Source organism: Acipenser ruthenus, chromosome 7, assembly GCF_902713425.1.
Source record: "Acipenser ruthenus chromosome 7, fAciRut3.2 maternal haplotype, whole genome shotgun sequence".
Lineage (NCBI taxonomy): Eukaryota > Metazoa > Chordata > Actinopteri > Acipenseriformes > Acipenseridae > Acipenser > Acipenser ruthenus.
The window spans coordinates 17,600,021-17,627,860 of NC_081195.1; the positions used below are offsets into that span (position 1 = coordinate 17,600,021).

At 38.6% G+C, this 27,840-nt stretch overlaps 1 protein-coding gene across 1 annotated transcript; it reads right to left on the reverse strand.

Moving 5' to 3' along the window:
• Positions 1-3,856: 3,856 nt before the first annotated feature.
• LOC117415252 (kinesin-like protein KIF11) lies at positions 3,857-27,738 on the reverse strand. The gene is made up of 23 exons (XM_034025349.3): positions 27,517-27,738; positions 27,064-27,162; positions 26,392-26,524; positions 26,207-26,304; positions 24,968-25,046; positions 24,459-24,644; positions 24,146-24,270; positions 19,910-20,000; positions 19,581-19,823; positions 19,076-19,171; positions 18,466-18,554; positions 17,746-17,833; positions 17,107-17,295; positions 16,716-16,923; positions 12,841-13,013; positions 12,137-12,262; positions 11,537-11,695; positions 11,319-11,458; positions 10,143-10,422; positions 8,794-9,016; positions 7,496-7,650; positions 5,792-5,905; positions 3,857-4,720 (listed from the first exon to the last, which is right to left on the reverse strand). The coding sequence occupies exons 2-23, from the start codon at positions 27,135-27,137 to the stop codon at positions 4,592-4,594; spliced, it is 3,198 nt and encodes a 1,065-aa protein (XP_033881240.3). The 5' UTR covers positions 27,138-27,162; positions 27,517-27,738; the 3' UTR covers positions 3,857-4,591.
• Between the last annotated feature and the right edge of the window lie 102 nt (positions 27,739-27,840).

Below are 27,840 nucleotides of genomic sequence, written 5' to 3' on the forward strand. Positions count from 1 at the left end.
ACTGTTATCTTGGGCCCAGTGATATGAGACTTGAACCCCAGCGTTTAGACAATATGAATTTCAAACAACTGATCAGATTTGAAACTTGTTAGCGTTAAATTAAAGTAACAAAAACGAAATAACGGTTAGCACCTCGTTATCATGACATTAGTGTATTTACAGGTCAGTGTCCAGCACATTAGGCTACTGAATGTTACTTCGAGTCAAAGAGCCGTGCTGATGATGATCAACATTACAACAAAGTCGTTGATTTCTGCTCAACTAGATCATGGCCCTTTTTTCAATGTTTTTTTTTTTTTTTTTTAAACCCAATTAACAATATATGTTTATTTGATAAACATAGCTACAAGCGAGATGCAAGTCATGTTTCGTGATTGACAAATATACAGTTGGCTATGCCGAAGCTTGCTGTCACCAAGGCTACATTCGAATGAATGTATAGATCTGATAGGTTAGACAATCTGCTATATAATAAACATGGTTATAGTGAGGTACAAACACGTTTTGTTGTCTTTCATTTATATAACCTTATTCCATATACCGACGTGCACAAAATTGTATTACTATAAAATAGACTATAGCATCCTGAAGATAACCTCAGATTAAACTAAGTCTGATTGCACTTTACTTTCCATTGTAACTAATTAACACCTGTATAGAAGGTCGCGCGCTCCTAAATTACATACATGTAGGTCTATTGATCATATCCAGCTAGCGGCAAGGATTCCTTTTGGTAATTTTGAATTGTAAAAAAAGCATCTATAACACGAGCAGTAGCGTAGCAGCAGAAAACACGCAATGTACGGTATATTTTGTACAGCGGCATTTGTTGTTTGCTTAAATTAACTAAGATTCTTGAAAATACAATAGGCCTAAAGAACTAATGCTCTCAAAAATACATTCTCATAAATTAAATAAATTACACGCTTTTTGGTAATAGGACAGCTATTTATAAAAGCACGACGGCCTATATTTTCCATTTCCGGAGATATTTTCTTTAAATAAAAAAATAAATAAAAAAAAAAAACCTAGGTTGCTCAAGCAATTTTTTTTTTTTATCATAGGGCCTACAGTAGTATTAAAAAACCAAAAACTGCAATGCACGATGATCGTCAATTGGTTTCCAATGTGATATTTCCCCATAAACATTCTTTCTTGCAAAATGATACTTATTATAAAAGAACAAGAAAAAAGCACGTTAAAATGTACACATTTAATTAATTTAAAATTACGATTAAGGATGTTTTAGAAAAGTTGCTTCAATTGGATATAAACCACAGCTGTAAAACTAAAATAAAAATAAATAAATACATAAATAAATAAACCGGATACTGGCCACCGCATATAATGTTTTCACCTTTGCTAATTGTTGCAGTGCGACCTATAATTGACGTTAAAACGACTTGACGTCCGAAATCTCAGCTCACATATAAACAGCTCAGGGCGCCCAAAGCATTTCCCTGGCAAGTTTAGTCCTATACCCCTGTGCACGCCCTATATAGGAAGGTTGCTGATATATATATATACAAGGACAGTGCATGTGTGTATGAATGCCCAGTCCATCATATGTGGCTATTGAGGGTTTCATGGTTATGGAATTTTGGTTACAGCCTGAATACCTCATACCGCTATACTGTTGTGGTATACTATTGAGATTGTATTTGTTCTGCAATCAATTGTTTCACGAGAAGATCATTGTGAAATGTGCTTTTTTAAAGGAAGTTCATGCAAAGTTTATGGGAGTTGTATGTGAGTAAATGATGTTAGTATCTTGCAGTTGTCAAAGCGTGCTGAATAACAATAATATTAGGCTACCTAATCCATTAAAGAGCATAATACATATGACTAACACACTCCGTCGAAAATTAGCAGAAATGTGTCAAATGGACAAGTAAATAAATAAATAAATAAAACACAAACACCCACCTTTAAAAAAAAACAAAAAAATCAGTATTACCATCAATGCAAAAGCTGCACGGGATCAGAAATGGTCCAGTTCCATATATATATATATATATATATATATATATATATATATATATATATATATATATATATATATGTGTGTGTGTGTGTATGTGTGTATGTGTGTGTGTGTGTGTGTGAGTGAATAAGAAAATTCATTGAAAAACTGAAAACTCAGAGAACTGCTGATTCTCCTTAGATTAGATAGAGCCTTTTGCTGTTTTTGGATTTTCTGTAAATATATAACCACAAAATGTACCAAACTCTACGTATTTCTTGTTTAATTATTGTAAGTGCTCACCATGAAAGCGTGATATGGCCTATTGTATTCTACAGTTTTGTTTTTTTTAAAAAACCGTCTTGTAAAAAAATATTTACCGAGAAATTCGCAGCCATCTCATATCTTATTTACGAAGACAAAAACAGCACAATCGTTCTTAATATACACTTAAGTGGCCCAAGATACCTAAACGTTCAGTGCAGGTAAATCAAATCACTGATTATTTGCTATGAAATCAGAGAACGAATTGGAAACTTGAGGTAAATACATTGCAGTGTTTATTATCCTGCGATAAAAAAAGAGAAAAAAACCATGAAAGCTTCATTATGCTTGAAGTCGCTATTTCGGTTTATTGGTATTAGTGTCCTTCAGTAGGCGCACAAACTCATCTGCGTTGAAGGTTGTACCTGTAGGTATTGGTGGTTGAACTCATGCTAGCATCAATGTTCTCTTTGTTGAGCTTGTAGTGGTCGTTGCTGGGAAACAACACAAACAAAATAACCTGAAATAGATCTCTGATGGTGTTCCTAAAACATTAGTGTTTTGTGGGGTGCTTTATACAGTCTTCACAAGTACCACTGTAGTTTACGTTATAACACTTAAATGACGTGTTTTTTGTATGTTCACAACCAATCAAATTAAAAACTAAAATGTGTTAACTGTTGCAGTCAAACCTGCCACATATCATGGATTCATGTGTGTATTAGCCAGACGTCAAAACATGTTCTGCACTGCGAGTTGTGAAGCTTTATATCAAGCGTTAGACGTTTGAAATATGTATTCATTACGTTGAATATAGTGACTGAAGGTGACGTCGGTGTCTTATTAATAAAAACGTGAAAGCGCTTAGACGTGGTTTGCAATTAGGGTTAGGAATAAGGTTGTGGTTTGATTTTTGCATTTATATATTTAGATTTGGAAAAACAAAACGTGTTGTAAGCCAACTAATTTCAATAAAATTAACCAAAAATATATTGTTAGCTTAGTCATACACCCACACAAACATACTGTGAAACTATGTGTGCAACACATCATGCTGCTGAAATGTATGAATGAGTAATTCATTTTAACACATTTATATGGCAGAGTCCATGAAGGCTGATGCATGCTTCTCATTGTTAAAGTGGTAAACACTGAAGACAAACAACTGCGGTATTTGGTTTTTCCTCGTCCCTGCAGTAGTTGCTTGATGGGTTCGTATTGTAGGAGAATCAGACAAGTACGCCAGCGCCCTCTGGAGGTAACAGGCTACCTCGCATATCAAACAAGTCACATTTGAGTCATACTGGATTAGGATCGGGCAAGTTTTGTTCTTTTGAAAATATTTAAGCGACCTGCTTTTATATTACCCTGTAGCTGTAGCAATACAAGTCTTTGATTTATCACTTATATTCTACTCAGTCATTCAGAGAGGGAACCGCCTGCTATCGCTCCAGTGGGGGCACATTTGTAAATAAATTGTTTGGATAAAATTACCTAAAAAGCACCAGCTGAGTGCAGCGTACATCATGTAAGATTGAGCTCGCTGGTTCGATCGGCTCTGAGCTTCAGCGACCGCTATTGGCAAGACTAAATAGGAGTGGCTCGAAAATATTACAAAAAACAAAGCAAAACCATACAACTATATATTTTATTTTGTAGCCCAGGTAAAATGTTAAATAAAAAAATAAAGGTTTCATTTATTTGAAGTTCAGTGCAGGTGTCCTCTCTGTACAGCAAATATTATTAAATACATAATTATTGCACAGCGAGAATACAACAGAAAATGTGTTTAATTTCAAACTAACAGGTTCTACACAACTGAACGTTATAATAGTCTCACTATAAAGCAGCTGTAACCTTTAACAATTAATATACATAAAGGAGGTGGAAAAAGGAAAACATTTAAATTTGAATGTAAAAATCCATTATATACAATGCATATTATATAAAAAGGACACACCAACATCCGTTTTTAACCAACCAAGTAAAAGTTTTAGAATAAGAAACACAGTTTTTCATAAGTTTGTTGTGCTCAATGACCAAAACAGTTAACCAAGCTAAAAATAAGGAAAAAAGCACTCCAAATGGTCTGGGGCAGCTATGTAAATAACCAGATCTATCTTTTTGAAAAGTCTTCAATTTTATTTTTAAAAAAGTACAGTACTTTCCAAACACATTTAATTTAATTCCAGTTTGACAATTAAATGCACAACATCTAGATTTGAGTGAATTATATAAGTTTCAAGCAGGACGACAGAAGACTAAGAACACATGTAAAAGAAAAAAAAAGTATAAAATACAAACAGAAAAAAAGAAGGAAAATAAGATAATCTCCTGGAATAACTAATAAAAAAGCTTGCTCCTTTAGTTCTGCAACCTGAGAGGTAATTTAGACCTGATCATGGACTGTTCCATTGACTCTGATGTTTTTGATTTATCAAGCAAGCTGGTAGATGCTTGGTTTTCCTTTTCTTTTTTCTGATTCTTCTTGCGCTAAAAAGCAAACAAAAGTATGTCAGTGACAATTATATACCCTGCAATGCCATGATCAGGCAGTACACAATGTTTTTCATACAGTGGTGTATAACTCTGAAAAATAGAATTTGTCTGCTTGTGTTAGAAAGACAATGATTCTTGGTGGTAGATCTCCCTACCGACCTGTGAGAGCGCGAAGTAACGGGAACAGAATACCCTGGACTGTTTGACCTGACAATTTATTCCCAGGGTTAAAAGGAAGTCAGTCATGTAGAAAGGGGGCGGAGCTTTGGTGCACTAATGCATTGACCCGGAAGGGAAACTATGTGGCAGCCGTGGATTGGAGGAGCGGCTACAATCTTTTACCAAGGGGTCATGTATGACAGTACAAAAAGGGGACGAAGCGACATAAATCTGTTCCTTCGTTTTGGTTAATGAGAAAGAATCCGTAAGGACCAGAGGATTGAAGTGTATCGTGAGTGTTTGTTTGTTTTGTCACTAATTGTTGTTATTGTTATTAGAGATGACCAACACATCCGGAGCTACCGCCAGAGGCCAGCATGAACCCGGACAGCACTCCACTTGTGTCACAAATAAATAATTGTAAAGCACCCACGAGCACTACAGCACGCACCCAGGACTGGTGACCATGTTTGTGTACCGTGTTTGGAACAGGACTGTGTTTATTACTGTTTGGGACTGCAAACCCTTTGTTTTGAACAGTGCAATACACATTGCTGTGTATTGCCTGTAATTATTGTTTTGGTCACCAGATCTGCATTACAATTTAAATCTATTTCTTGATTGGATTATCACTGTCTGTTTCTTCATTGCGCAACGCATCACTCCTACACCTGTACCCTGCGAACCACTTTGCCACACAATATGTACTGAAATATTTGAGTTTGTAGTATTTATTATAACTTAAGCCCTTAATATTAAAACAAAACAAACTAAACAAACAAAAAGGCAGAAATTACAAGCTCCAAGCCTTAAAGCCTTTTTCAAACAAAGTCACAGCAGTGAGCAGGAAAGGCATGCATTTCTTCAAATCAGAGGCATATAAAGAAACACATTAACTGCTCTTACCGTGAAGAAAGGGGCTCTTCCATTCTCATAGCACATTATACCATCATCAATACAGGACCTTTCACTCAGCATGCTTTCATTGGAACCATTTACTGCATCATCTTCCAAGGAGTCCTGAAACCAGTGGAGGAGGGAAACAAACCTGCATTAGAAAATTCACCAACAAGGAATGCCTGCAAACAGGCAAAAAAAGAAAAAAAAGGATCATGGGGTTTAATTTAATTTTATTTATATATATATATATATATATATATATATATATATATATATATATATATATATATATATAATTAATTTAGTGCAATTATTTAACCCCCGATTTTCTCCCCAATTTGGAATGCCCAATTGTGGCCACGCCCACATAAAGTGGCACAATAAGCGTGTCACCCTCTGTACTTAATTGTTCATGAGGAAGCCTGGCCAGGTATTCTGTTCATTGTTCTAATAATTTTAAAATTGATCAATTTCTCCCTTTTCATTGCCTATATAAAGAATTGGGCGATGGGGGTTTTAAAGGCAGGAGAATAGAGGACTAGCTTTTTTTGGCTCACCCGTGTTGGAGCTCTTTATCTAGTCATGCTCGCTTTCCGTACGTGTCCACGGTTTTTCTTTTATTCTGCTTGGAATGTTTGTGGATAATATTTTGTTGGGTTTCTTTCATTCCGTTCGGGGCATTACTTTTTGTTTGTTTTCTTTTGACTGTTTGTTGTGGATACATCTGAGGTTTTTTTCAATGTTTGGATATACGGAACATTTTGTTTTGTACTACTGGATAACCGCATTAATAACTTCCATATGAATTAATTAAATTTATGGCTTATGTATTTTTTGCTTGTGATTGTTTTCATTTGTATATTAGTTGCTGACTGACAGTCATTGTGTGAAATGTAACAATTAAATTATAGCAAATTGACTAGTCAGCACTTATGAGCAAATATAAAAGAAACTGATAACTTAATTACTTGTGGGTCTATTTGTCATTCAATGAGTGTATCAAGTTATTATTTAATTACTTATGTACTGCTGTTGTGCACATATGGAAACAAAAACTTTGCAGATTAGAATCAGTGTAACCTTGGGGTTTTATGCTGTCACAGATTTTCTGTAAAATATTTCTGTAATAGTAAATATTGGACAGTAATTTGGGTGTTTATCTGGAACCCTACTAAATTGGCTAATGCTAAAAGCTGCTCTGTTACACAATATTTTTTTCCCCTCAGCGCAGCAATTCCCCACACAGCTCAGGACAACTGAAGGTCGAGCTTTCTCCGATCCCATGACTGAGCCAGCTTCATCTTTTCAACCCAGGAACTTCAGCTGTCAGAAAGCTACCGACCTCTGGAAGACAAATGTCAGCCTTGTACGTGTCCGCTTTTGAGCTCACTGGGCGCCTGGCCAGCAGGGTTCGCTGTAGCGCAATGGAGAAAGTCCCTGCCTGTTTTGCCTCCTTAACCCACGGGAGCGCCAAAGCCAATGCGACACTCCCTTCGTAATCCCCAGCAAAGACCGGCGACTTCGCAGTCAGGACCTGAACCTGCGCTGTATGACTCTGCATACCAGAAATCTTTTCTGAACACAGGGCTTATCAATATCGGAGTAAAGACAGAGTAGTATGCAGGCTTTCATTCAGTCAGGGTGACTTATTGCTGGATTCAGTTAAACTTTTCTGACTCTTCATTTTTTTTTAGAACCGTTATGACATACCTGATCAACTTGCTCTTCCTGGACAGGCTCAAATGTATTAAAAGCAGCCTGCAGCTCCTGTTGCTTTTGTCTGAATTGCTCAAGCAGCACATCACGTGGTCTGGTTTTAGAAAAGTTCCTTGGGTAGTGGAATTCTTTGCGCTGTGGAGTGGTGCCTAAAAATTGAATATAGAAAAGAATTGTTCAAAACAAAACAAAAAAAAAGTTACAAACCACCTTTTTAAAAAAAACAAACAAACAAAAAAACCCACAAATGGTCCAAGTATAATGCGTTTACAATTTAGTTGAAGACTACATGTTGTAGATTTCTTTAAGACCTTTTGGTCACTGAACTTCCTAGTTACATTAAAGATACAGGAGATTTTCTAGAGAGTCTTAATGATTTGGGTCCTCTTAATTCTAATGTATTTCTTTCTAATTTTGACGTCTCCAGTCTGTATACTAATATACCTCATTCAGAGGGTCTACTGGCAATGAAATATTTTTTAGATCGACGTCAATGTTTCAGATTTTCCAACTGAATTACTACTTAATTTTGCAGAACTAGTATTAACTAAAAATTCTCTTTGAGGATCAATTCTATTGGCAAATTCAAGGTACTATATATTTCAGCATTTAACATATATTGCTATGGACTTGGGTCTATGTAAATGATGGACTGTTGCTGATAAATGTCTTGACTTTTTTCTAAAACAAACATAAGAAAATGTTAATCCTGTATTGTGCTTTGAAATGTAATCGACTTGACTTAATGATCGGATTGCAGCTGTTTGCCCAATTAACAATTGGGTCCATTGTCCATCAATTGATCAAGTATTCTTGGATACCAAGATCTAAAACTGATAATATGGCTTCAAAACAATGTTCTTTATTAATGTTTTTTTTAAAAAAAGCCAATTAAAAAAATTCTGATTAAATCAATGCTGCCGTTGCCAGTCTAATTATCAGTTGGATTTATATGTATATTGTTAACATGAATGATTTGAGACTATATAAATGGTAAACATGTGTTTAGTATTATGCACTGATGATAGCAGCGGGGGCTGCTGAAACATTTGCATTGTAGCACTTCTGAGCACTTTGTCACTTTTTTGCACATGTGAGTGTGAATAAGATTAAATATATTTCTGCTTTGGACTTTTTTTTAATCTGTGTCATTTTGTGATACACAGTGTGCGAGCATTAGACTTTTCAAAAACTAACTAAAAAAGTGCAGGTAGGTCACACAGGTGTAATCAATTGTTTAAACAACCCCCCCCCCCCCATTACCCATGAAAATTCATAACCATTTGAAATACCTGTTGGAACATCCTGCTTGAGCTCCTCCTGCAGAAATCTTAAAACCTCATGCAAGCCTTCCTGTGCCTGGTCCCCAAGCTCAATCTTGTGATCCATAAGCATCTCCTTATCACTCCCAACCTGTTCCACAAGGGCACTCAGTGCACTCTCTGCAGAGCCTTGCTGCCCTCTTATTTGATCAGTCACCTCGGTAGATAGGGAGTCGCAACTCCTGACCACATCCTGGAGGAGAAGAGAGAGAAAAAAAAAAAGCAGGAGAAAAGGTTAGTTTTAACATAAGTAGCACTTATGTGTTTAATAACCACATATCTACTAACAATTAGCTTTTGGCAGTTCTGCAGATGCCTTTTTATGGTTGTTAGGCATCACGAACAATATTTTATATTGAATACCTGAATACCAGGAACTTAAGACTTTTGTATAGATCTTAATCAATTTTTTATTGTTAGCGGGTTTAAAAAACGTTGGACTGGAAAGGCTGTCAATCAATTCCAGGGAAGTTGGAAGTCGGCCATCCAGAAAAAGGGGCGGAGCCACAATACCAAGGGGGTGTGACTGAAAAGGGGACTGAATAGCCTGGACACGAACCGGCGACCTCCAGGCTACAGGGCACATCCTGCACTCCACGCGGAGTGCCTCTACTGGATGCGCCACAAGGGAGCTCCCCATAGACTGCTAAACCTACACCCTGGAAGCTTATTATCTGGGGATTGCAACCCTTGTTTTAGGCTGCGGGTTACACAGTTGTGCATCACCATCTATTATTTTGAAAAAGGATTTCTAAAGGAAACAAAGAATAAAATGACCTTGGAACTGTGTGTGGTCGCATTATTTACTGCACAGCATCACTTCCAGACCTGCGCACTACTAACCACTTTGCCACAACCCCAAAAGTTTTAAATTCAATTGGCCATACACATTAAAATATAGCCTAAAAATGACTAATTACTTTCAATACAGCAGCTTGCTGCTGCCAGCTCATTTATTCAGCAGCATAGCCTGTGCTCAATGCAAGTTGACAAAAGCATGTACTACATATCAAAAAAAAAAAAAAGAAACTGAATGAGAATTTCACTCAGTAAAGAGCATTGCTCCCACTCAGCTCTGCACACACACTAGTCCTGACCCAAACACTCCCAGCCAAGCAGTCCAGGCTCCTTTCAAGCAAAGCAAATGGGTTGATGTCTAGTGGGAGCCAAGAATAGACTGTCAACTTGTGAAGTTCAAATAACCGCTATAAGCCTAGCCCCAAACACACGCAATGTTAAGCAGTATATTTGGAGTAACTCTGGCAACTTCTGTTCTGTAGCGACACCAACGTTAAAGCTGTAAATAAAAGTTGAGGTACCTGCTGTAAATTCTGAACTAAAGACCTGTTCCCATTCAGGAAGGAAAGCTGCCTGTCTGCAAAGGACACAATGTTGGAGTTTGTGGAGCTGCACCATTTCTCAGTTTCTTCGCTCAGGCTTGCAACAGCAGTACTCAAGTGTGTACAGTATCCACTGGACTCCTCTATGACTTTCACCCCCTCGCTGGATGCCTGTCGGATCTCTTTAATCAAGTTATCTGCAGAGGACTCAAACTTGTTTTGCTGAGAATTAGCACTCTCCACTGCGTTTGTACAATGACTGTAAAGAAATAAAGAAAAATATATTTCAGCACCAGTTCCCTAAATTACACTCAAAGTATTTGATTAATTTAGATTATGTCACTATTTTAGAAGCAGCTTACAATTCCTGAATAACAGTATTATATATTGTTTGCTGCAGTAAACTTGTAGTAGTTCACAGGAGTGCTTAACAAAAAGCTGCAGCAGTGTAGAGTAGTGGTTAGGGCTCTGGACCCTTGACCATGGGGTTGTGGGTTCAATCCCAGGTGGGGGGAACACTGCTGCTGTACCCTTGAACAAGGTACTTTACCTAGATTGCTACAGGAAAAACCCAACTGTATAAATGGGTAATTGTATGTAAAAAATAATGTGTAAAAAAGTAATGTAATTGTATGTAAAAATAACGTGATATCTTGTAACAATTGTAAGTCGCCCTGGATAAGGGTGTCTGCTAAGAAATAAATAATAATAAATAATAATAATAATAATAATAATAATAATAATATTCTTAAATCCTACTGGCAAGGGCAACATTATCATTGTTCAGTATTTTCTTCTGTTGGAAGATATTTTGGTTCTTTGCATCATGCAGACATTTCACAATGCCATAGATAAAATTCTGTAGCAATTTCCAACAATATAGCTTGCCAATATGTCTGAAAGTTTGTTTTGTAGGAGGACAAACTTCATTATCTATTCTCTTACCTGAATTACCTGATAATTTAAAATCTCGGTTAGTCTTCCCCCACAGAATACTATAAAAAGCACATTTCCCAGCCAGCGTTTTATTATTATTTGTGAGCAAAGCAACCATTGTGATGTACTATAAATAATATTTTGCCCATGCCCTTTGCAAATGCTTCTTGTTATTTTTTTTTATTTAATACATTTATTTATAAAATGTACAGCACTTACTGCTCCATGGTTTGCTGGAAAGAACTGGTTGAAGCTTGCAGTGCTTCAGTCTTGTTCAACACACTTTTAAAGTTCTGTTGAGTCTCCAAAGCCAAAAGATTCAACTGATTTTGTAGACATGAAATCACCTGGGATATGCCCTACAAAAACAAAAAAGCATAAACAAACAAAACAAAAAGATACTGTTGAATAAAAGAGTTGAATACGTAGATATAAACCTCTGTGTGCTTGTCGTTTGCTTTGTTGACCTCTTGCTTCAAAGCATCATGCTCTGCCTTTAGAGAGGCCAGCACTGTGGCAGTGTCTTCACGCACTTTAGTGAGAGCCTGTCCGTGTTCACTGAAGAACGTGCTCATCTCCCGTTTCATGGTCTCCATCTAAAAAATAGTTTTTATTTATTTTTTAAATTCAAATGCATTACACTTCCAACAAATCAAGTAACTATTTAGGACTAATAATAATAAAAAAAAAACAGGCTGTGTGATCTACAGCAAAGTCAGTGGATCTGTAGTGTTGTGCTTAATGTTTGCATATCCAAAAACAAATAGACATTGAAAAAAATTAGGGGCAGACATTGGAGTTCAGTAGTACTTGTAAGTAGTAAACTAATAAATCACAATATATATCTAAGAATGTACATGTTTTCCTGCTTTTGCAGCCTCGTTGGTATTAAACGTTGAGAATTAATTTTACCCAGTGCTGCAACAATTTTAGACAATTTTAATTGTCAGTTGTTTATTAAACAATATTGATATATGGGAAGGAAGGTATTTCATCTACTTTATAATACACTATGCGCTTGATAAATACTGTCTCACCTTTTCTGCCAATGCTGAATGACTCTGCAAAGTTAGTTTCAGATGGTTGTTCAGCTGCAGTACAGAATTAATTCCAGGCAATAGCCTTGCTAGAAGCATTTCCTCCATTTCAGCTTTGTGCTCTTCCTAAGAACACATTTAAAGTAGCATTTAGCAATCCAGACAAGAACCATTGGACTATCCCTTTGCGAAGCATCAGGCCTAGCTTAATGCACTACCCTGTGTGGACCAGGTCTCAAGTGCTCAGTGTATAGCAGTCTACATCACACACAATTCTGCACAATTGACAGCAGACATCTTTTCATTAGGTTAAAGGTTTAATTGTGCATCATTGCATTGTGATAATGCAACATGGCTACTGGTCAGCAAAACAACTTCATAATTTTACAAATATACATTCCTCACCACTGTTCTAAATGTGATAAACAGGTTTTCATATTCAGTGCATTCTCTAGATATAGGCCAACATGACCATGGTGAGACATACGTATGTATGCAGACTCCTCCTATTTCCCCATTGTATAGATATGCATTTTGAGCAGTCGATACATGATTATCTATAGAAAATAAAATTCCCACCATACCTAAAAGACAGTCCAATAATAATAAATATTACTAACCGATCCTCAACACCGAGAGAGGATGGTCCCTTCAGGGCAGGCTTCAGGCACTCTCAGTGTCTGGGATTCATCAGCCTAACTCACCATGCACTTCTGAAGACTGCTCTTTGCTTCTTCACACAGCGACTCCTGCTTCAGCATTGCGTCCAGACTTTTTGTCATTTCAGTGTCGACAATCTCTTTGAGACTTGCAAAAGACTTGGCAACAGTGGATAGAGTACCACTGAAGGCTGTTGCATTGGCATTTAGAAGATCACCTAGAACCAAAGGTTTTCAGATTAAGAAAGATACTGTATATACAGTACTTTACATAACTGAATTATGCATATTTATAGTGTACATTTGTCCTACAACACTTATGTAGTAATTTTAGTAATGCAAATACATTTAATTATAAATTAACCAGAGTAGAAAAAACTAGTTAGAAGGGGCTCCCGAGTGGCGCATCCAGTAAAGGCTCTCCGCATGGAGTGCAAGATGCACCCTATAGCCTGGACGTTGCCTTTTTGAGTCCAGGCTATTCCATTGCCGACCGTGGACGGGAGCTCCCAGGGGACAGCGCACAAATCGGCCGAGGCGCCGCTCGGGGCAGGGGAGGGCTTAGGTTGGCCAGGGTGTCCTCGGCTCACAGCGCACCAGCGACCCCTGTAGCCTGGCCGGGCGCCTGCAGGCTTGCCTGTAAGCTGCATTGTCATCCAACGCTGTAGCTCTGAGGTGGCTGCATGGTGAGTCTGCAGTGTAAAAATAAGTGGTCAGCTGACAGCACGCGCTTTGGAGTACAGCGTGTGTTAGTCTTTGCTGCTCCCGAGTCAGCGCGGGGTGGTATCGGTGAGCTGAGCCTAAAAAATAATTGGATATTCTAAATTGGGAGGAAATATAAAAAAATAATTGGCGACTACTAAATATATATATACAAAAAAAAAAACCCCACACACAACACTAGTTAGGAGTACCAGTATTTAGACCCACCATCGTTTATAGCATTAAAATAGTAGAATTTTTAAATAAAAATGCTTTTTGGGTGGATATTTTCAAATTGTACCTTTGATAATTACCAACTGGCAAGGTGAAGTAGTCGATTACACCTCCACAATTCGCAGGAGTGCCAGGACCCATGTGACATTCCTGCCATGTGAATAATTTGCAGGCCATCCGATGGAAACTGGGGGACCTGAGGCCGCCCTGGTGGTTTATATAAGTCACCACAGTAGTGTGGTCCGTCCGGACAAGCACGCGTCTGCCCTGAACCGCCTGTAAAAAACTCTGCAAGGCTAGAAACGCTGCCTGCAGCTCCAAAATATTTATTTGGCGACCCTACCACGGGGGTTTCCATACTCCCTGCGCTCCTCTGCCGTTCCACACGGGCGCCCCAGCCAGGGCTGGACGCATCCGTGGTAACCACCTCCCTTCTGGTGACGCTGCTCAGCGCTACACCTAAGCGCAGGTGAGCAGGCTGTGTCCACCAGGATAGAGCCTGCAGACAGTACTGCACCGTCAGATCACGGCCACGGTTCAATGAGAGCTGAAAAACCAAGGCTGGTTCAACAGCAGGATGAGGGTGCATGCGTAGAAGACCCAAAGGAGACACCTCCTGAGACAACACCAGCGCATCTCGCGGATCTGTGACCAACATTGTAGTCACGCCTCAAAAGGGAGGGGGACCACATCTGAATTAAAAGAAAATAGCCAGTCTGTACAGTATTGAGCACCCAGGTGTCCTTGGTGCATTGACGCCAGTACTCCATGCGACGCCCTGAAAAGGGGCCCTGGGCCTGTGGCAGCTAATTGCTAAGGCTGCTGCTCTGCTTGCGGCTTAGCCTGAAGCTTTTGCCTTTGCGCAGCTGCAGGTCAGATGTAAAAAAAAAAACCCTGGCTTTAGCAGGGGCCGGCTGTACCGGTCTCTGAGGCTGCTGAAACCTTGGATGCCAGCTTTGTGCCGGTCTACGTACTGGAGGAGGCTGCTTGGGAAGCTGGCGCACCAGTTCCTTTGTAGATTCCCGCGCCCTGCGAGAGCACTGCAGCATGTCATTTACTGCAAGACCAGTGTGTCCTGGAGTAATGGGAGCATCCAGTAAAGGTGTCTTGTCCCCATCAGCTATCTGCGCTTGGGATAACCAGAGTTGCCTTCTTGCAACTACTAAAGCAGCAAGGTTCCTGCCCACTGCCTGCCCGTTCAACCTTGATATACAGAGCAGGTTCCTATTCACTAACTGCAGCTCCTTGAGCTGCTGTGAAGTGAGTCTATGGCTCTGGGAGAGACCCTTTAAAACAAACAGTTCTGGTAAGCTACCAAGATACTGTTGTAATTAACGCACCGGCTGTGTAAGCCCTCTTGAGGATCGTCTCCGAAACCCTGCATTGTTTATTTGGGCAGGTAGCGTCTTTATTTCAAGAGCGCTAGCTTTGAAGCGTGTACCAGTTATGCAATAGTGGCATCTACTGGAGGAAAATTAGACAAGCCCAGATTCAATGCCTCATGTAAGCTGTACAGCGTTCCCATAGAACATGAAACAGCAGGTACTGTAGCCGAATGGACCTCAAAAAGAAAGTCTTGGTGTACTGGAGGAGACACCTGCGAGGGAGCGGGAAAATGAGACCGCTTCCGCTTGTCATTTACAGGCCATGGGACCTGCAGGACGTCAGTGGCTCTCTTAAATCAGTGGCATAAGCTCTACTGATAATGACATCTCTGCTACTGGTGTTACGATATCTGAGTCTCTTGATTGGCCATGTCGTCTGAGGCAGCTAGAGATAACAGATCTTCCTGCTGCCATTATGGCTGTACTACCCTCTTGCTCTAAAGGCACAGAGGGAGCAGGCGAAGCAGTGCGCTTGCGCAGTAGCTCTACTAATATATTCCCCTGCTTGGAGACCGCATCTTAGGAGGAGAAGCAAGAGAAGGGGAAGAGGAAGAAGACGAGGGAGACCGTGAAGGCGGTCTCCTAAGTGAAGATTTCCTGCTGTCCCTTGGAACCGAGCCCTCAGGAGAGGATACAACCCTCTCTTTCTGAGCTGAGGATGGGGGAAGAGACTTGTCCAGGCGGAATGTATGAAGATCGCTCTACAGAGCTGCGAGACTCTCTTCTCCAGTGTGCGCTTAGAAAAAGAAGCACAGAACTCGGAGTTGCGGTTGGCGAGTGCCTCCTTAGCATGCTCTGGACCGAAACAGGCAGCACACCTGCCGTGCCTGTCCTTCATAGGGAGACCTGCTTTGTAGACATCTCAGAGTGAAAGCCAGGCATAGTAAAAACAGCAGTGGTGTAAATTCAAACAACCGCTCTGCTGCAATTTCTAGAACAGTAAATATATTAGTACTAGTAACCAAGGAACAGCGCAAGCAGCAATGCCGCTATGCAACCACTGTAATGTAGAATGGTACTTAGCCTTTGTTACTATTATCTGCACGGTGCAGAAGAAACTTTTTGCACAGTATAGCCTTACAGTATAAACTATACAGTGCTTGCACAGTATGGTGCACATGGTACTGCACAGAGCAACAATACAGTACAGTGCACAATGCACGGTATACACGGTATGGTACGATGCACACGGTATGGTCTACAATGCACACTACACACAGTACGGTGCGCGGGGCACGGTACAGTACAAACGGTGCGGTACACTGAGCAGAAAAAGCTTTAGAGACATTACAATAGCCAACTAAGGTGTTCGATCTCGAGGAAGTGGCGGCTAAGCCGCTGGCTTCATGTAGGGCCAAAGGCCACTAGGGGACCAACAAAAAAACACAGCTGAGTGCACAAACGTGTAAGTCGATATTATTAAAACATGTAATTAAATCGCACTAAGTGTAAAACACAAGTGAAGTCAGATAAAAAATGATGATTATGATGATGATGATGATACTGTGTGCAGTTTTGGTATATCTATTCAGGTTTTATGGTCTAAGTATAAATATCCATTAGGTAATGGTTACATCTCGTACTTGATAGGGAACTTACCAACTGAAGTGGTGTACAACTCAAGCATGCCCTGATGCTTAAGGCTCTGCTGTTCAACAGATTTCTGCATTTGGTTAAACAGGCTGTCCATCTGAGCTGCAAAGCTCTCCTGCATTTTGGCATTGTGCTGTTCAACTTCTTTTTTCCGATCCAATTTGGCATGCAGTCCAGATACATCTTCGGTGCTGACATCAACTGTGGTTAACAACTGAATAAAATAAATATAAAACTCAATTTAAAATATTTTATATACATTTAGGAAGGTTTGTAACCTTACAAGTTAATACGAGCCATGCTCCCCAGGCCCCGGTCCCTCCCTCTCTATTTGTTTTTGATTATGTTCTATGATCGTACCTCCAAGCAGTTGTACCAGTCACAGTAGAACACTAACCTGGTCCGCAACTCCATAAAGCTCTTCTTCAGTGGTCTGCAAGGCTGAGACCACAAACACCTCCTCCGACAGCTTCTGCTTGGTGTGCTGCAGATTGTTTTGAGTCATCTCAAGTTCTTTTTCCTTTTCTTCCAGATATGAGGAATATTGCTCAAGCTCCTTTTGACTATCTGTAAATAGCTCAGAAACCTAAAACGTATTAAGAAAACGTTTAACATACACTATTATAAAATATTGCATTATATATATATATATATATATATATATATATATATATATATATATATATATATATACACACACACACAAATATATATATATATATATATATATATATATATATACACATACACACCATATATATACACACACATATACACACACACACACACTTTACCACTATATATACACAGACAATCGTTTACAGAATCTAAAACCAGCCTTCTCCAGTTTGCAGGACTCCCACAGCAGCTTCTTTACTTGGTGAGCCACTAGGGACCCCTACAGTTTTATTTTCTTTCACATGAGACATCACTTAATTCTCTGTACCTGAATTAAAGAAACTTATGGCTGGTTTCAGTATTAAGGTACTGTTAATTGTCCAATATATTATGCAGCTTTATGATTCAAAAAACATACCCGTTTCATTTCTTCTTCCACTGCTGCAATCTTTTCTATGAACTCAGAAATCTGCTCATCTTGGGTTACTATTTTGCTGTTCATAAAACTGGAATAAAGTTGAAATACATTAGCCTCGTAGAAAAGTCTCAGGCTGCATGTGTCAGTGTGCTTGCTGTTCACATGTATCTGCGAGCAAAGGAACAGAGTTCGTTTGCATGCGAGCTAAACTTCTTTTTACAATACAATAGAAAAACACGGACGATTACAATTTTACTGTTTCCGACCGGGACAAAAAAAAAAAAAAAAAAAATTAAGGCTGTCAATTCAATCTCAATTTTCCCAGGAATGTCTGGTAACCCTAATGCAGTTCCCCAAGTCCAGCTGTTCACATTGAGGTTTAGCAAGCGAACCTCTTTAGGTGGACTCGGTACGGTTCGTTTCCCAAGCGGACTTTGTTGTTCACACTTCACACCAAACGTACCGAACCGTACCGAGTGAGGACCAAACCCTCTAAACAGACCCAGTGTGAACACAGCCTTAGAATATTTTCTTTTTATAGTATTAGCCATATTTATTCCCCATGTGTGTATGTAGTCATTACTGTTAAACCCATGTTATTTATTTTTAAATGTTGTGTTCATTAAAAGGCATAGAACAAACAGCACTGGTTGTGGTCAGGCACACTGATGGCAAGCACCACAAAGCTTCCATGTTATAATTTCTAAAGTGGTTACTCACTCGTAGTTTTCAGAAGAAATATACACTCCGTTTTTCTCTCGAGCTGCTGAAAGGTCACGTTTAAGGCGTTCAATTTCCTCAGTGTATTCCTACAAATTGAAAATGAAACATTCATTCATTAAAAACTATTGCTTTGTGACATTTCCGAGGAAACAATCTGGGTTAAAATGAATTGTCCACCAATGTATCAAGCTTAATTGTGATAAAAAAAAAGGTGTCAGGCTGTTATCTACAGATTGTTTGTGACTAATAAATGTTACACTTATAGGAAACATGTTCCGAAATTCTAAATCTGTTAAGTATGGATGTTCTTTTCCCTTTAATTTCCTAAAAGTATTAAACTAATAAAAGCTATCATAAGCCCCCTATCACTTGGTTTTAAATTACTGCAACATGTGTACATTTGTTTATATAACACAAAGCTGAATATTAAACATGAAACTGGCCTACACTAGTGCCTATACTGTATTTGACCTTCATATATCTGACAACGGTTAAACGTTAAGACAAAATTATAAACTCTGAACAACCCTAAACAGCATTACTGTATCTAACAGACCATAAGGTAAAAGATGGTAAATTGTTCTTTTCAGTACAATGGAAAAATGACCTTAATGAGTGTCCTCTTGGTGAGTTTCTGGTTCACTTCGGGCTTGTTCATAATGTTCTTTGCCCGGTTAGCATAATCCAGTGTGCTCAAGGTTTCCTGGAAATAAGGCAGAAGGATTACACATTTCCAAAAAAGTATATAAAACCTTATTTTACAGAAAGAAAAAATTACACCACCAAGCTAAATAAAGCAGTGTGGTCCAACCAACAGCCTCCGAAGCCAAATATGGCCCGTAGAGCTTCCTTTCAAAGCAATGGCTTTGACCTGCAACTAGGTTTGCATTTCTCGTGCTTTTTGTAATCCACGGGTCTCTCGTCAAACAGCTGTTATAAATTATCTAGTCCTTACCACAATAGAAAATATATGTACAAAATTACATGAAATGCATTTCTATTTAAAACACCAAAAAATGGTAGACTTAGCATTCGGTACAAAAATACAAGGCAGACTCCTCAGGCACAGAATTACTACAGCAGCCCAGCAATACAATATGCATACCACATACCTCCAGATTAACAGAAGCAGGGGAAACGGTGGCGATGATCGATGTCTTTGTGCGACCTCCAAGAGAGTCCTGAAGGATACGAGTGAGCTTGGATTCTCTGTATGGTATGTGAGGGGTCCTCTCCACAAGGGCTGTGATCACTCTGCCCAGAGTTAAGAGTGACTGGTTGATATTACCAGCTTCTCGTGCCCTTTTGTCCACAGCTCCGGAGCGACCAATGTTCTCACTGCCGGCAAGATCAACCTGAAGAGAAATAATGAAACACTGCACAGCGCAACACTCACAAAAAAGCAGAAGTATCAGTATAAAACAATGCCATTTACACTTACCAAGTTCAGTTTGCCAATTTTGACAAGTTCTTCTCCATCAACAGTGGTCTCCCTCATGTGAATTGTAATTGCAAAGACGGAGTGCGAGCGGCTAAAAGAACATAGGAACAGTGATATATCCACACAGTGTAAAGTTTATTAAATCATATCATTGGGGTCTTGTGACAGACAGAATGATTATTGGTGATAAATCTCTCTCCCGACCTACGAGGATGCAGTGTAAAGGGAACAGAGTGAAGTCATCGCTCCAGAGGGAAAGCGATGTGGCAACCGCAGATTGCAGGAGAAACGGTTGCACTCGCTAACCAAGGGGGCGTGACTGAAGTTACAAAAGGACATGGCTAGGTGATCTGTTCCTTTGTTTATAGTTAAGAGAATGCTAAAGGACGAGCAAAATATTATTGCGAGTGTCTAGTGTTTGTTTGTTTTGTTCTAATTATACTGTTTGTTATTTATTAAACAGCTAACACGATCCGGAGCTGTCGCTACAGGCCAGCACTAAACCCGGATAACATTGCACCATTGTACACAAATGAATTGTATTTTCACCACAAGCACAATAACAATCACTCTGGACTTGTGAACGTGTGTCTTGCACTGTGTTTCATTAATTCTGAACTGTGTCTTATTTTGGGACTGCAATCCGTTGGTTTGAAACCGTGCAATACACATTGCTGTGTATTGCCTGGGAGTATTCTTTGTGGTCGCCAGACCAGGATTACAATAATAAAACCTGCTTGGATAGTGAACTTTGTTTTCTGTCTGTTTCCTAATCACCTGAGCACTGCAAACCACTTTACCACAGGTCTATAAAATCTGTATTAGATTCTAACCACATGCAAAGATGTTTAAATGTAAAAGTTCTTACCAATGGGGAGTTATTTAACACCCACAACTACTTACTTATAAGAAACTGCCCCTTTCACCACTCAAATGCCTCTACTGAGCCGTCTCGGTGACGTTTAAAAAATTCTTTAAAATACCCATTCACACAGCACGAAATTGCGCAATCTATGCTGGTATAATGGTATAATACCGTCATAACCCTCACACAGCCAAAGGGATCATGCCAGTACAACCTTCAAACCTGTCAGTCAACAGATGGTTTCATGGCAATAGAAATAAAACAAATGAGCAGAATAGTGGGTAAAATACTTAATTACATATTATATTACACACAGCAGCAATATATATATATATATATATATATATATATATATATATATATATATATATATATATACACACACACACACACACACACACACACACACAGTGCCTTGCATAAGCATTCATCCCCCTTGGACTTTTCCACATTTTGTAGTGTTACAACCTGGAATTAAAATGGATTTAATTGGGATTTTTACCATTTGATTTACACAACATACTTAACACTTTGAAGGTCCAACATATTTTTTATGGTGACACAAAAGTTAAACAAAAAAAAAAAAAAAAGACATTTGTTGGTTGCATAAGTATTCACCCCCCCTGAGTCAATACTTGGTAGAAGCACCTTTGGCAGCAATTACAGCTGTGAGTCTTTTTGGGCAAGTCTCTACCAGCTTTGCACATCTGGATCCTGCAATTTTTGCCCATTCTTCTTGGCAAAATTGCTCAAGCTCTGTCAAGTTGGATGGGGACCGTTGGTGAACAGCAATTTTCAAGTCTTGCCACAGATTCTCAATCGGATTGAGGTCTGGGCTTTGACTGGGCCATTCTAAGACATTCAGGTTCTTGTTTTTAAACCACTCCAGTGTAGCTTTGGCTGTGTGTTTAGGGTCATTGTCCTGCTGGAAGGTGAACCTCCGCCCCAGTCCCAGGTCTCTTGCAGACTGAAACAGGTTTTCCTCTAGAATTTCCCTGTATTTGGCTCCATCCATCTTGTCCTCAATCCTGACCAGTTTCCCAGTCCCTGCCGATGAAAAGCATCCCCATAACATGATGCTGCCACCACCATGCTTCACCGTGGGGATGGTGTTCTCAGGGTGATGAGCAGTGTTGGTTTTGCGCTAAGGCCAAAAAGTTCAATTTTGGTCTCATCAGACCAGAGAACCTTTTTCCACATGTTTGCTGTGTCTCCCACATCCGTTTGGATTTTGCCAAAAGGCGATTTGATATGGGTTTTTTTCAGCAATGGCTTTCTTCTCGCCACTCTTCCATAAAGCCCAGCTTTGCGGAGCGTCCGGGTTATAGTTGTCCCATGGACGGTTTCTCCTATCTCAGCTGTGGATCTCTCCAGCTCCTTTAGAGTTACCACTGGCCTCTTGGTTGCTTCTCTCACTAATGCCCTCCTTACCTGGTTACTGAGTTTTGGTGGACGGCCTTCTCAAGGCAGAGTCGCGGTTGTGCCATATTCTTTCCATTTTTTAATAATGGATTTAACGGTGCCCCGGGGGATGTTCAAAGTTTGGGATATTTTTTCATAACCCAACCCTGATTGGTGCTTCTCCAGAACTTTATCCCAGACTTGTTTTGATAGCTCCTTCGTCTTCATGATGCTGTTTGTTTAGATATGCTCTCTAACAAACTTTGGGGCCTCCCAGAAACAGGTGTATTTAATCTGAGATCATGTGACCCTTTAATTGCACACAGGTCGACTCCATTCAACTAATTATGTGACTTCTGAAGGCAATTGGTTGCACCAGAGCTTATTTAGGGGTGTCACAGCAAAGGGGGTGAATACTTATGCAATCAAGACTTTTCAGTTTTTTATTTGTAAATAATTTTGAAAAATATGTAGATATTTTTTTTCCCCACTTCGACATTATGGACTATTTTGTGTAGATCACTGACAAAAAATCCTAATTAAATCCATTTTAATTCCAGGTTTTAACACTACAAAATGTGGAAAAGTCCAAGGGGGGTGAATACTTATGCAAGACACTATATATATATATATATACATATATACATATATACATATACACACACAACAGTTTTTTTTGTTTCTTGATTAAAACTGAGAAATGTGTGAATTGTGACGGGTTAAATTAGGTGCGATCATTATTATTGCCCCCATTTTAAACGTGCATCAAATGCGTTTGTCTCTAGACTGATGTGAACTGGGGGAACGCTAATCAAGGTTTATCAGCGTTTATAGTTATGTAATATAAACTAGATAACTCCGCTATTTAGAAGAAGCTTTTTTTTTTATATATAAACAGAAAAACTGTCATGAAAGATAAAGCAAAGTTAAATTTTGAAAAACCACAATGTGAAACAAAACAGCACGGAAATTACACATTTTTGCATTGCCATTGAGACACTAATGACTCAATAATCATCAGTTGAACTTTTAAAGGGGGAGGAGAAATGGTCGGACAAAAACACAGAAAAAAAAACTCTAACGTTAATCAGAGGTAATACCCTACTTCCATAGAAAAGCATGCGTGCCGCTAAGCAGTCTGCACATTGGGTGACACTTAACATGTGACAGTGCGCCATGACGATGGCGCAAATAGTCAAATGACCCACGAAAGTGCATTTCGTCCGACAAAAGTGCATTTTGTCCCACAGAATTATCATTTCGTCCCACAAAATGGTATTGTGCACAGAATCTGCATTTCGTCCCACAAAATGACAATGTTATGTTAAATAATTTTGTGGACGAAACTGATAACTTACTTTGCTTTTCGTGGACAGAATGTATACTTGACAATTCATTATGTCCACAAAATGATCGAAGGAAAAGTGTATTTTGTCCACAAAATGAAAATAGAAAAGTGGATTTTGTCCATAAAATGAAAACGTTTTATTTCATTTCATCCACAAAATTAAAACTTTTACCTTTTGGTCTACAAAATAAACTGTTTTTTGCCTTTCGTGGATGAAATTTAATAGTCGTTTTTCATTTTGTGGGATGAAATGCATGTTGTAAGGGATTTTGTGCACAAAATCCCTTTCGTGGACAAAATGGTGCAGGACACAAACGGCGCCCCATAAAAATGCAGCCGACAACTGCTGCGCATGCACATCACTCGTATTCTACCTCAGACATGAGCAAAAGAAGTCAGCTGTGCCAATGAGCCGATCTCATTTTACGCATATGCAATGCGCCAGGGATAAGATTTCTGAGGGTATACTGAATTGGGCGCTACACCGGAATAGCATTTCATACAGGAGTTAAGACGGTTCAGAGATGGCATAACATGACGGCTTTGTGATGGTATAGGCAATTCACACAGACTAAAATGCAGCATTCTATGTAGCACAATTGTGAAACAAATAAGCGAGTACCTGGAGTAAGCATTCATTAAGGTTGAAGCAGTCTTCCTCTTAGCCGCACCACGTTCCAGAATCTGATAAACCTCATACTTGTTGTGTACAGAAATCTCTTCCAGTCCTTTGATAATAACACCCCTCTAGAAATAAAATGCATTGAAGGAAGATATGTTATACAAAACCCTCTTGCTATGAAATGTAATGAGTAAACTTCTTAACTGGATGATGACATCTAACAACTTAAACATATGTACAGTAGTAAATATCATTGGATGAAGTCAAGAGGGAAAATTGTTTAACAATACCTAATCAGTTTTGAAATTCTTACCTTATTACGAGGATCATCAAACATTTGTAGCCTCTCGTTAACATCAGTTGAAGGGCTCAGCAAGTCAAAAAGCTCCTCGTTATAAATCTCTAGCAAGGAAACTTTGACAGAGAATTCCGTTCCATTGCTAGTCAGCTTCTCAAAGATCTGATGCAAAGTTCGAGGAATGATACCAGCCAGAGGGTCCTAAGAGAGGGAGGAATAGGAGAAAACAAAATAAAGATTTTGGGCCACAAACATTGTGATGCAGTATAAAAGGTGCGAGGTATATTTACATGTTTACATAGAAAATGGTGTAGAACCCCATACAATTTAATAAGGTTGTTCTTAATTTGTTTCCTAAGCTGCAGTTATGTTTAACAAAAGTTAAACATAACTGTGGGAAAATGCAGCATTATCCAATAAATATGGTATTGTTCAAACAGCAGTCTCCGAACACTGCATGATTCAGCAGGCATGTTAATAAAAACTATGACAAAACCAACCTACTACTAAAAAAAGTTACTTGCCTCTTCCCATGTAAATTCTTCATTGGGAGACCTTTCTCCTTCCATTGTGAAGGTTTTTCCAGTTCCAGTTTGCCCATATCTGTATTTAAAAAAAAAAAAAAAAATTAGACAGACATACATAAAGAAAAAAGAAAAAAAGAGAAAAGGATATTTCAGGTACTTAAAGGTAGAATAATTGATTACAAATCAGTTTCAGGACGTTTCAGACTACAAGTCCTTCTTCGGCTGAATACAAAAAAACAGTGCTTTACGAAGTTGATAAAAAACAAACAAGTAGTCTTTTAAACAAAATTCCATCATCATCATCATCAACATCATCATCATCATCATCATCATCATCATTCTGGAATTTTGTTTAAAAGACTACTTGTTTGTTTTTTTATCAACTTCTTAAAGCACTGTTTTTTTGTATTCAGCAGATGAAGGACTTGTAGTCCAAAACGTCCTGATAATTGATTTGTAATCAATAATTCTACCTTTAAGTACCTGAAATATCCTTTTCTTTTTTTCTTATTGATCATTTTGGTACACAGAAGTTTTCCTTTTTCTCAAACTTATATATATATATATATATATATATATAGATATATACACACACACATACACACTGCTGTGCAAAAGTTGCATTTTTCTTCTCTGATGCATTGAGCATCAACAATTTACTCAAGAAAGAAGGAAAAACATTGAGTGAAATAGATTGTTCACGACCATCACGACAGTAAAAATAGACACAATGAAGCATTCTTACCTTTGTATCAGTTAGTGATCAGCAGATGTGTCAGCCACACGAAGAGCACAGCGTGTGGTTTTCACTAACTCTACTGTGCAGAATAATTTTTTTTTTTTCTATGGGTAAATATCAGGACTCTTTTCCTATGCATCGGGACGAGGGACATTTGATAGGAAATCGGGACTGTCCCGACCATATGATTGTTGACATGTATGTACGGTATCAAATGGCAATACCAAAAACTACCTACGTTACAGCAACTAAAATAATGTTAAAACACACTCATGACAAGTACTTGCATTGTTGCACATAACCTCATTGATAACTGCACAGAGTGTAACAACAATAAAGTTTAACAGCTTAATCTGCAGGAGTTAATTGTTGTTAATCTTTGCCTTTTTTCCACTCTGCTCAGCGGGTGACTCAGCATAAATGTGCATTTTATGTGCACAAGTATAATGTGCATATTGTGCTCCAATAATAAAATTAAAATGTTGCCCAATACTTACGCAAACACTGTACAGTTGTATCCCATAATAACTTCATCCAAAATGGGAAACACCACACTGCGGTACACTTCAATTTGTTTTGCAGAAGGCCCAAAAACCTATAAAATGAACGACACTTTTAGAAAAAAAACCAATCTGTCTAAAGTAAATAAACCAAAAGCGTACTGTGCATGAGATCAATTTACCATATCAAAGGTGTAGGTTTTTTTCAGCGTTTTATCTCCAACACCTCCTGTACGTACAAGAATTTCTTTTCTTCCAGAGTCACAGTCCATAACACTATAAGAAGATGCTTTGCGTTCTACATTGTTGAAGGGTCTGGAATTTAAAAAACACATTCTAACATGTTGATACTCCAAACTGCAAAGAAAATTCTTTGTAAAGCATGACATTAGAGGAGAAACGGGGCTTCATGTTTTAAATAGACCATTGACGTCATTTAACCAGATTTTTTTTTTTTTTATTAGTATTATTCTATTATTTTTAATTTAATGTATTTTTTACCATAGGTCTAGAACCACCTTCAAAACAACTGACGGCACAAATGTCATGTCGAGCTAATTTCTGACAGGCAGAGATATATTAAGATTTATATAGGTGAGCATATCAGAATTAAGCATTTTAAGGATGTAACTGCTTAATTACAATCCCATGTAATTATATTATACTGCGTCACTGTTAAATTATCAGGTTCCAGTTCTTCACAGCCCACAGTATGTCTACAGACAGTGAATGGGCAATGACCATTTAATCTAGTCTGAGGCTGAGCGACTTAATGTTTACGTCAGATTTAATTGGAGGGCATTCAATATCATGTAAAAATAGCATTTAAGAGAAGCCATGGGATAACAAATTACCTGCATCTGACAACGACCTGAATATTCCTCCCCTTGTCGTCCTTTTTACCAACAGATGGATTTTGACAAAACATTTCCAGTGTTGTCGCTCAATAGAAGCTACGATACAACAAAAGACAGCACTTAAAACAATTATATAAAAACAAACAGCATAATCTGTTGCTGTAGAACATTTGTTAACAGTTTAAACGCGCTTTTATAAACAGAAAATATATTTTTGTTTCACTAAAGTCATTTTTACAATACAGCAGAGCAGAATTCGGCACATAGCAAAAGGGAACATTAAACTACTTGAACAGGACTACCAACATATATTCTTCATAATGTACCACGTATAATACCAGTTTACAGTACTTTCCTCCCACAATAATACAGTACCGTATCATTTGATACGTATTTTGCATTTGTATATTTAAAAATCGCTATGGTAGTAGTTTTATAAAATGTCCTTACCTTATATGGAATGTGTATCTTCAACCACCTCTCTGCCCCGTTTATTAAAACCCCGATAAATATTTAAATGTGTTGATATAATGTTTTTAATAGCTCTACAGTCCCTGCTAGTGTTACTGAACCATTCAATTCTGTCCTACTGCAGTTAGAAACTTTGAATACCGCGCTTCCGTCGTTCCTCAGCCAATGGCAGAGCCACAAAACAATGTTCAATACCCTGATTGGCTAGTTGGATGCAAGGAACTTGTAGGATCATGGGAGTTTCCGTAAATTTAAAATCAGATCTCAGCGCTGCAAGTGTAAACAGGGAGTAGTTATGTCTTC

Bases quoted from the DNA above. Each gene is read 5' to 3' on its own strand.
- LOC117415252 (XM_034025349.3), bottom strand. From the start codon at position 27,137: ATGTTTTGTCAAAATCCATCTGTTGGTAAAAAGGACGACAAGGGGAGG. The intron at 26,525-27,063 runs GTAATTTGTTAT...TTTAAATTCCAG, and splicing joins CAGGTCGTTGTCAGATGCAG to ACCCTTCAACAATGTAGAAC. The intron at 16,924-17,106 runs GTTAGTGTTCTA...TATTTTATTCAG, and splicing joins TTTATGGAGTTGCGGACCAG to TTGTTAACCACAGTTGATGT.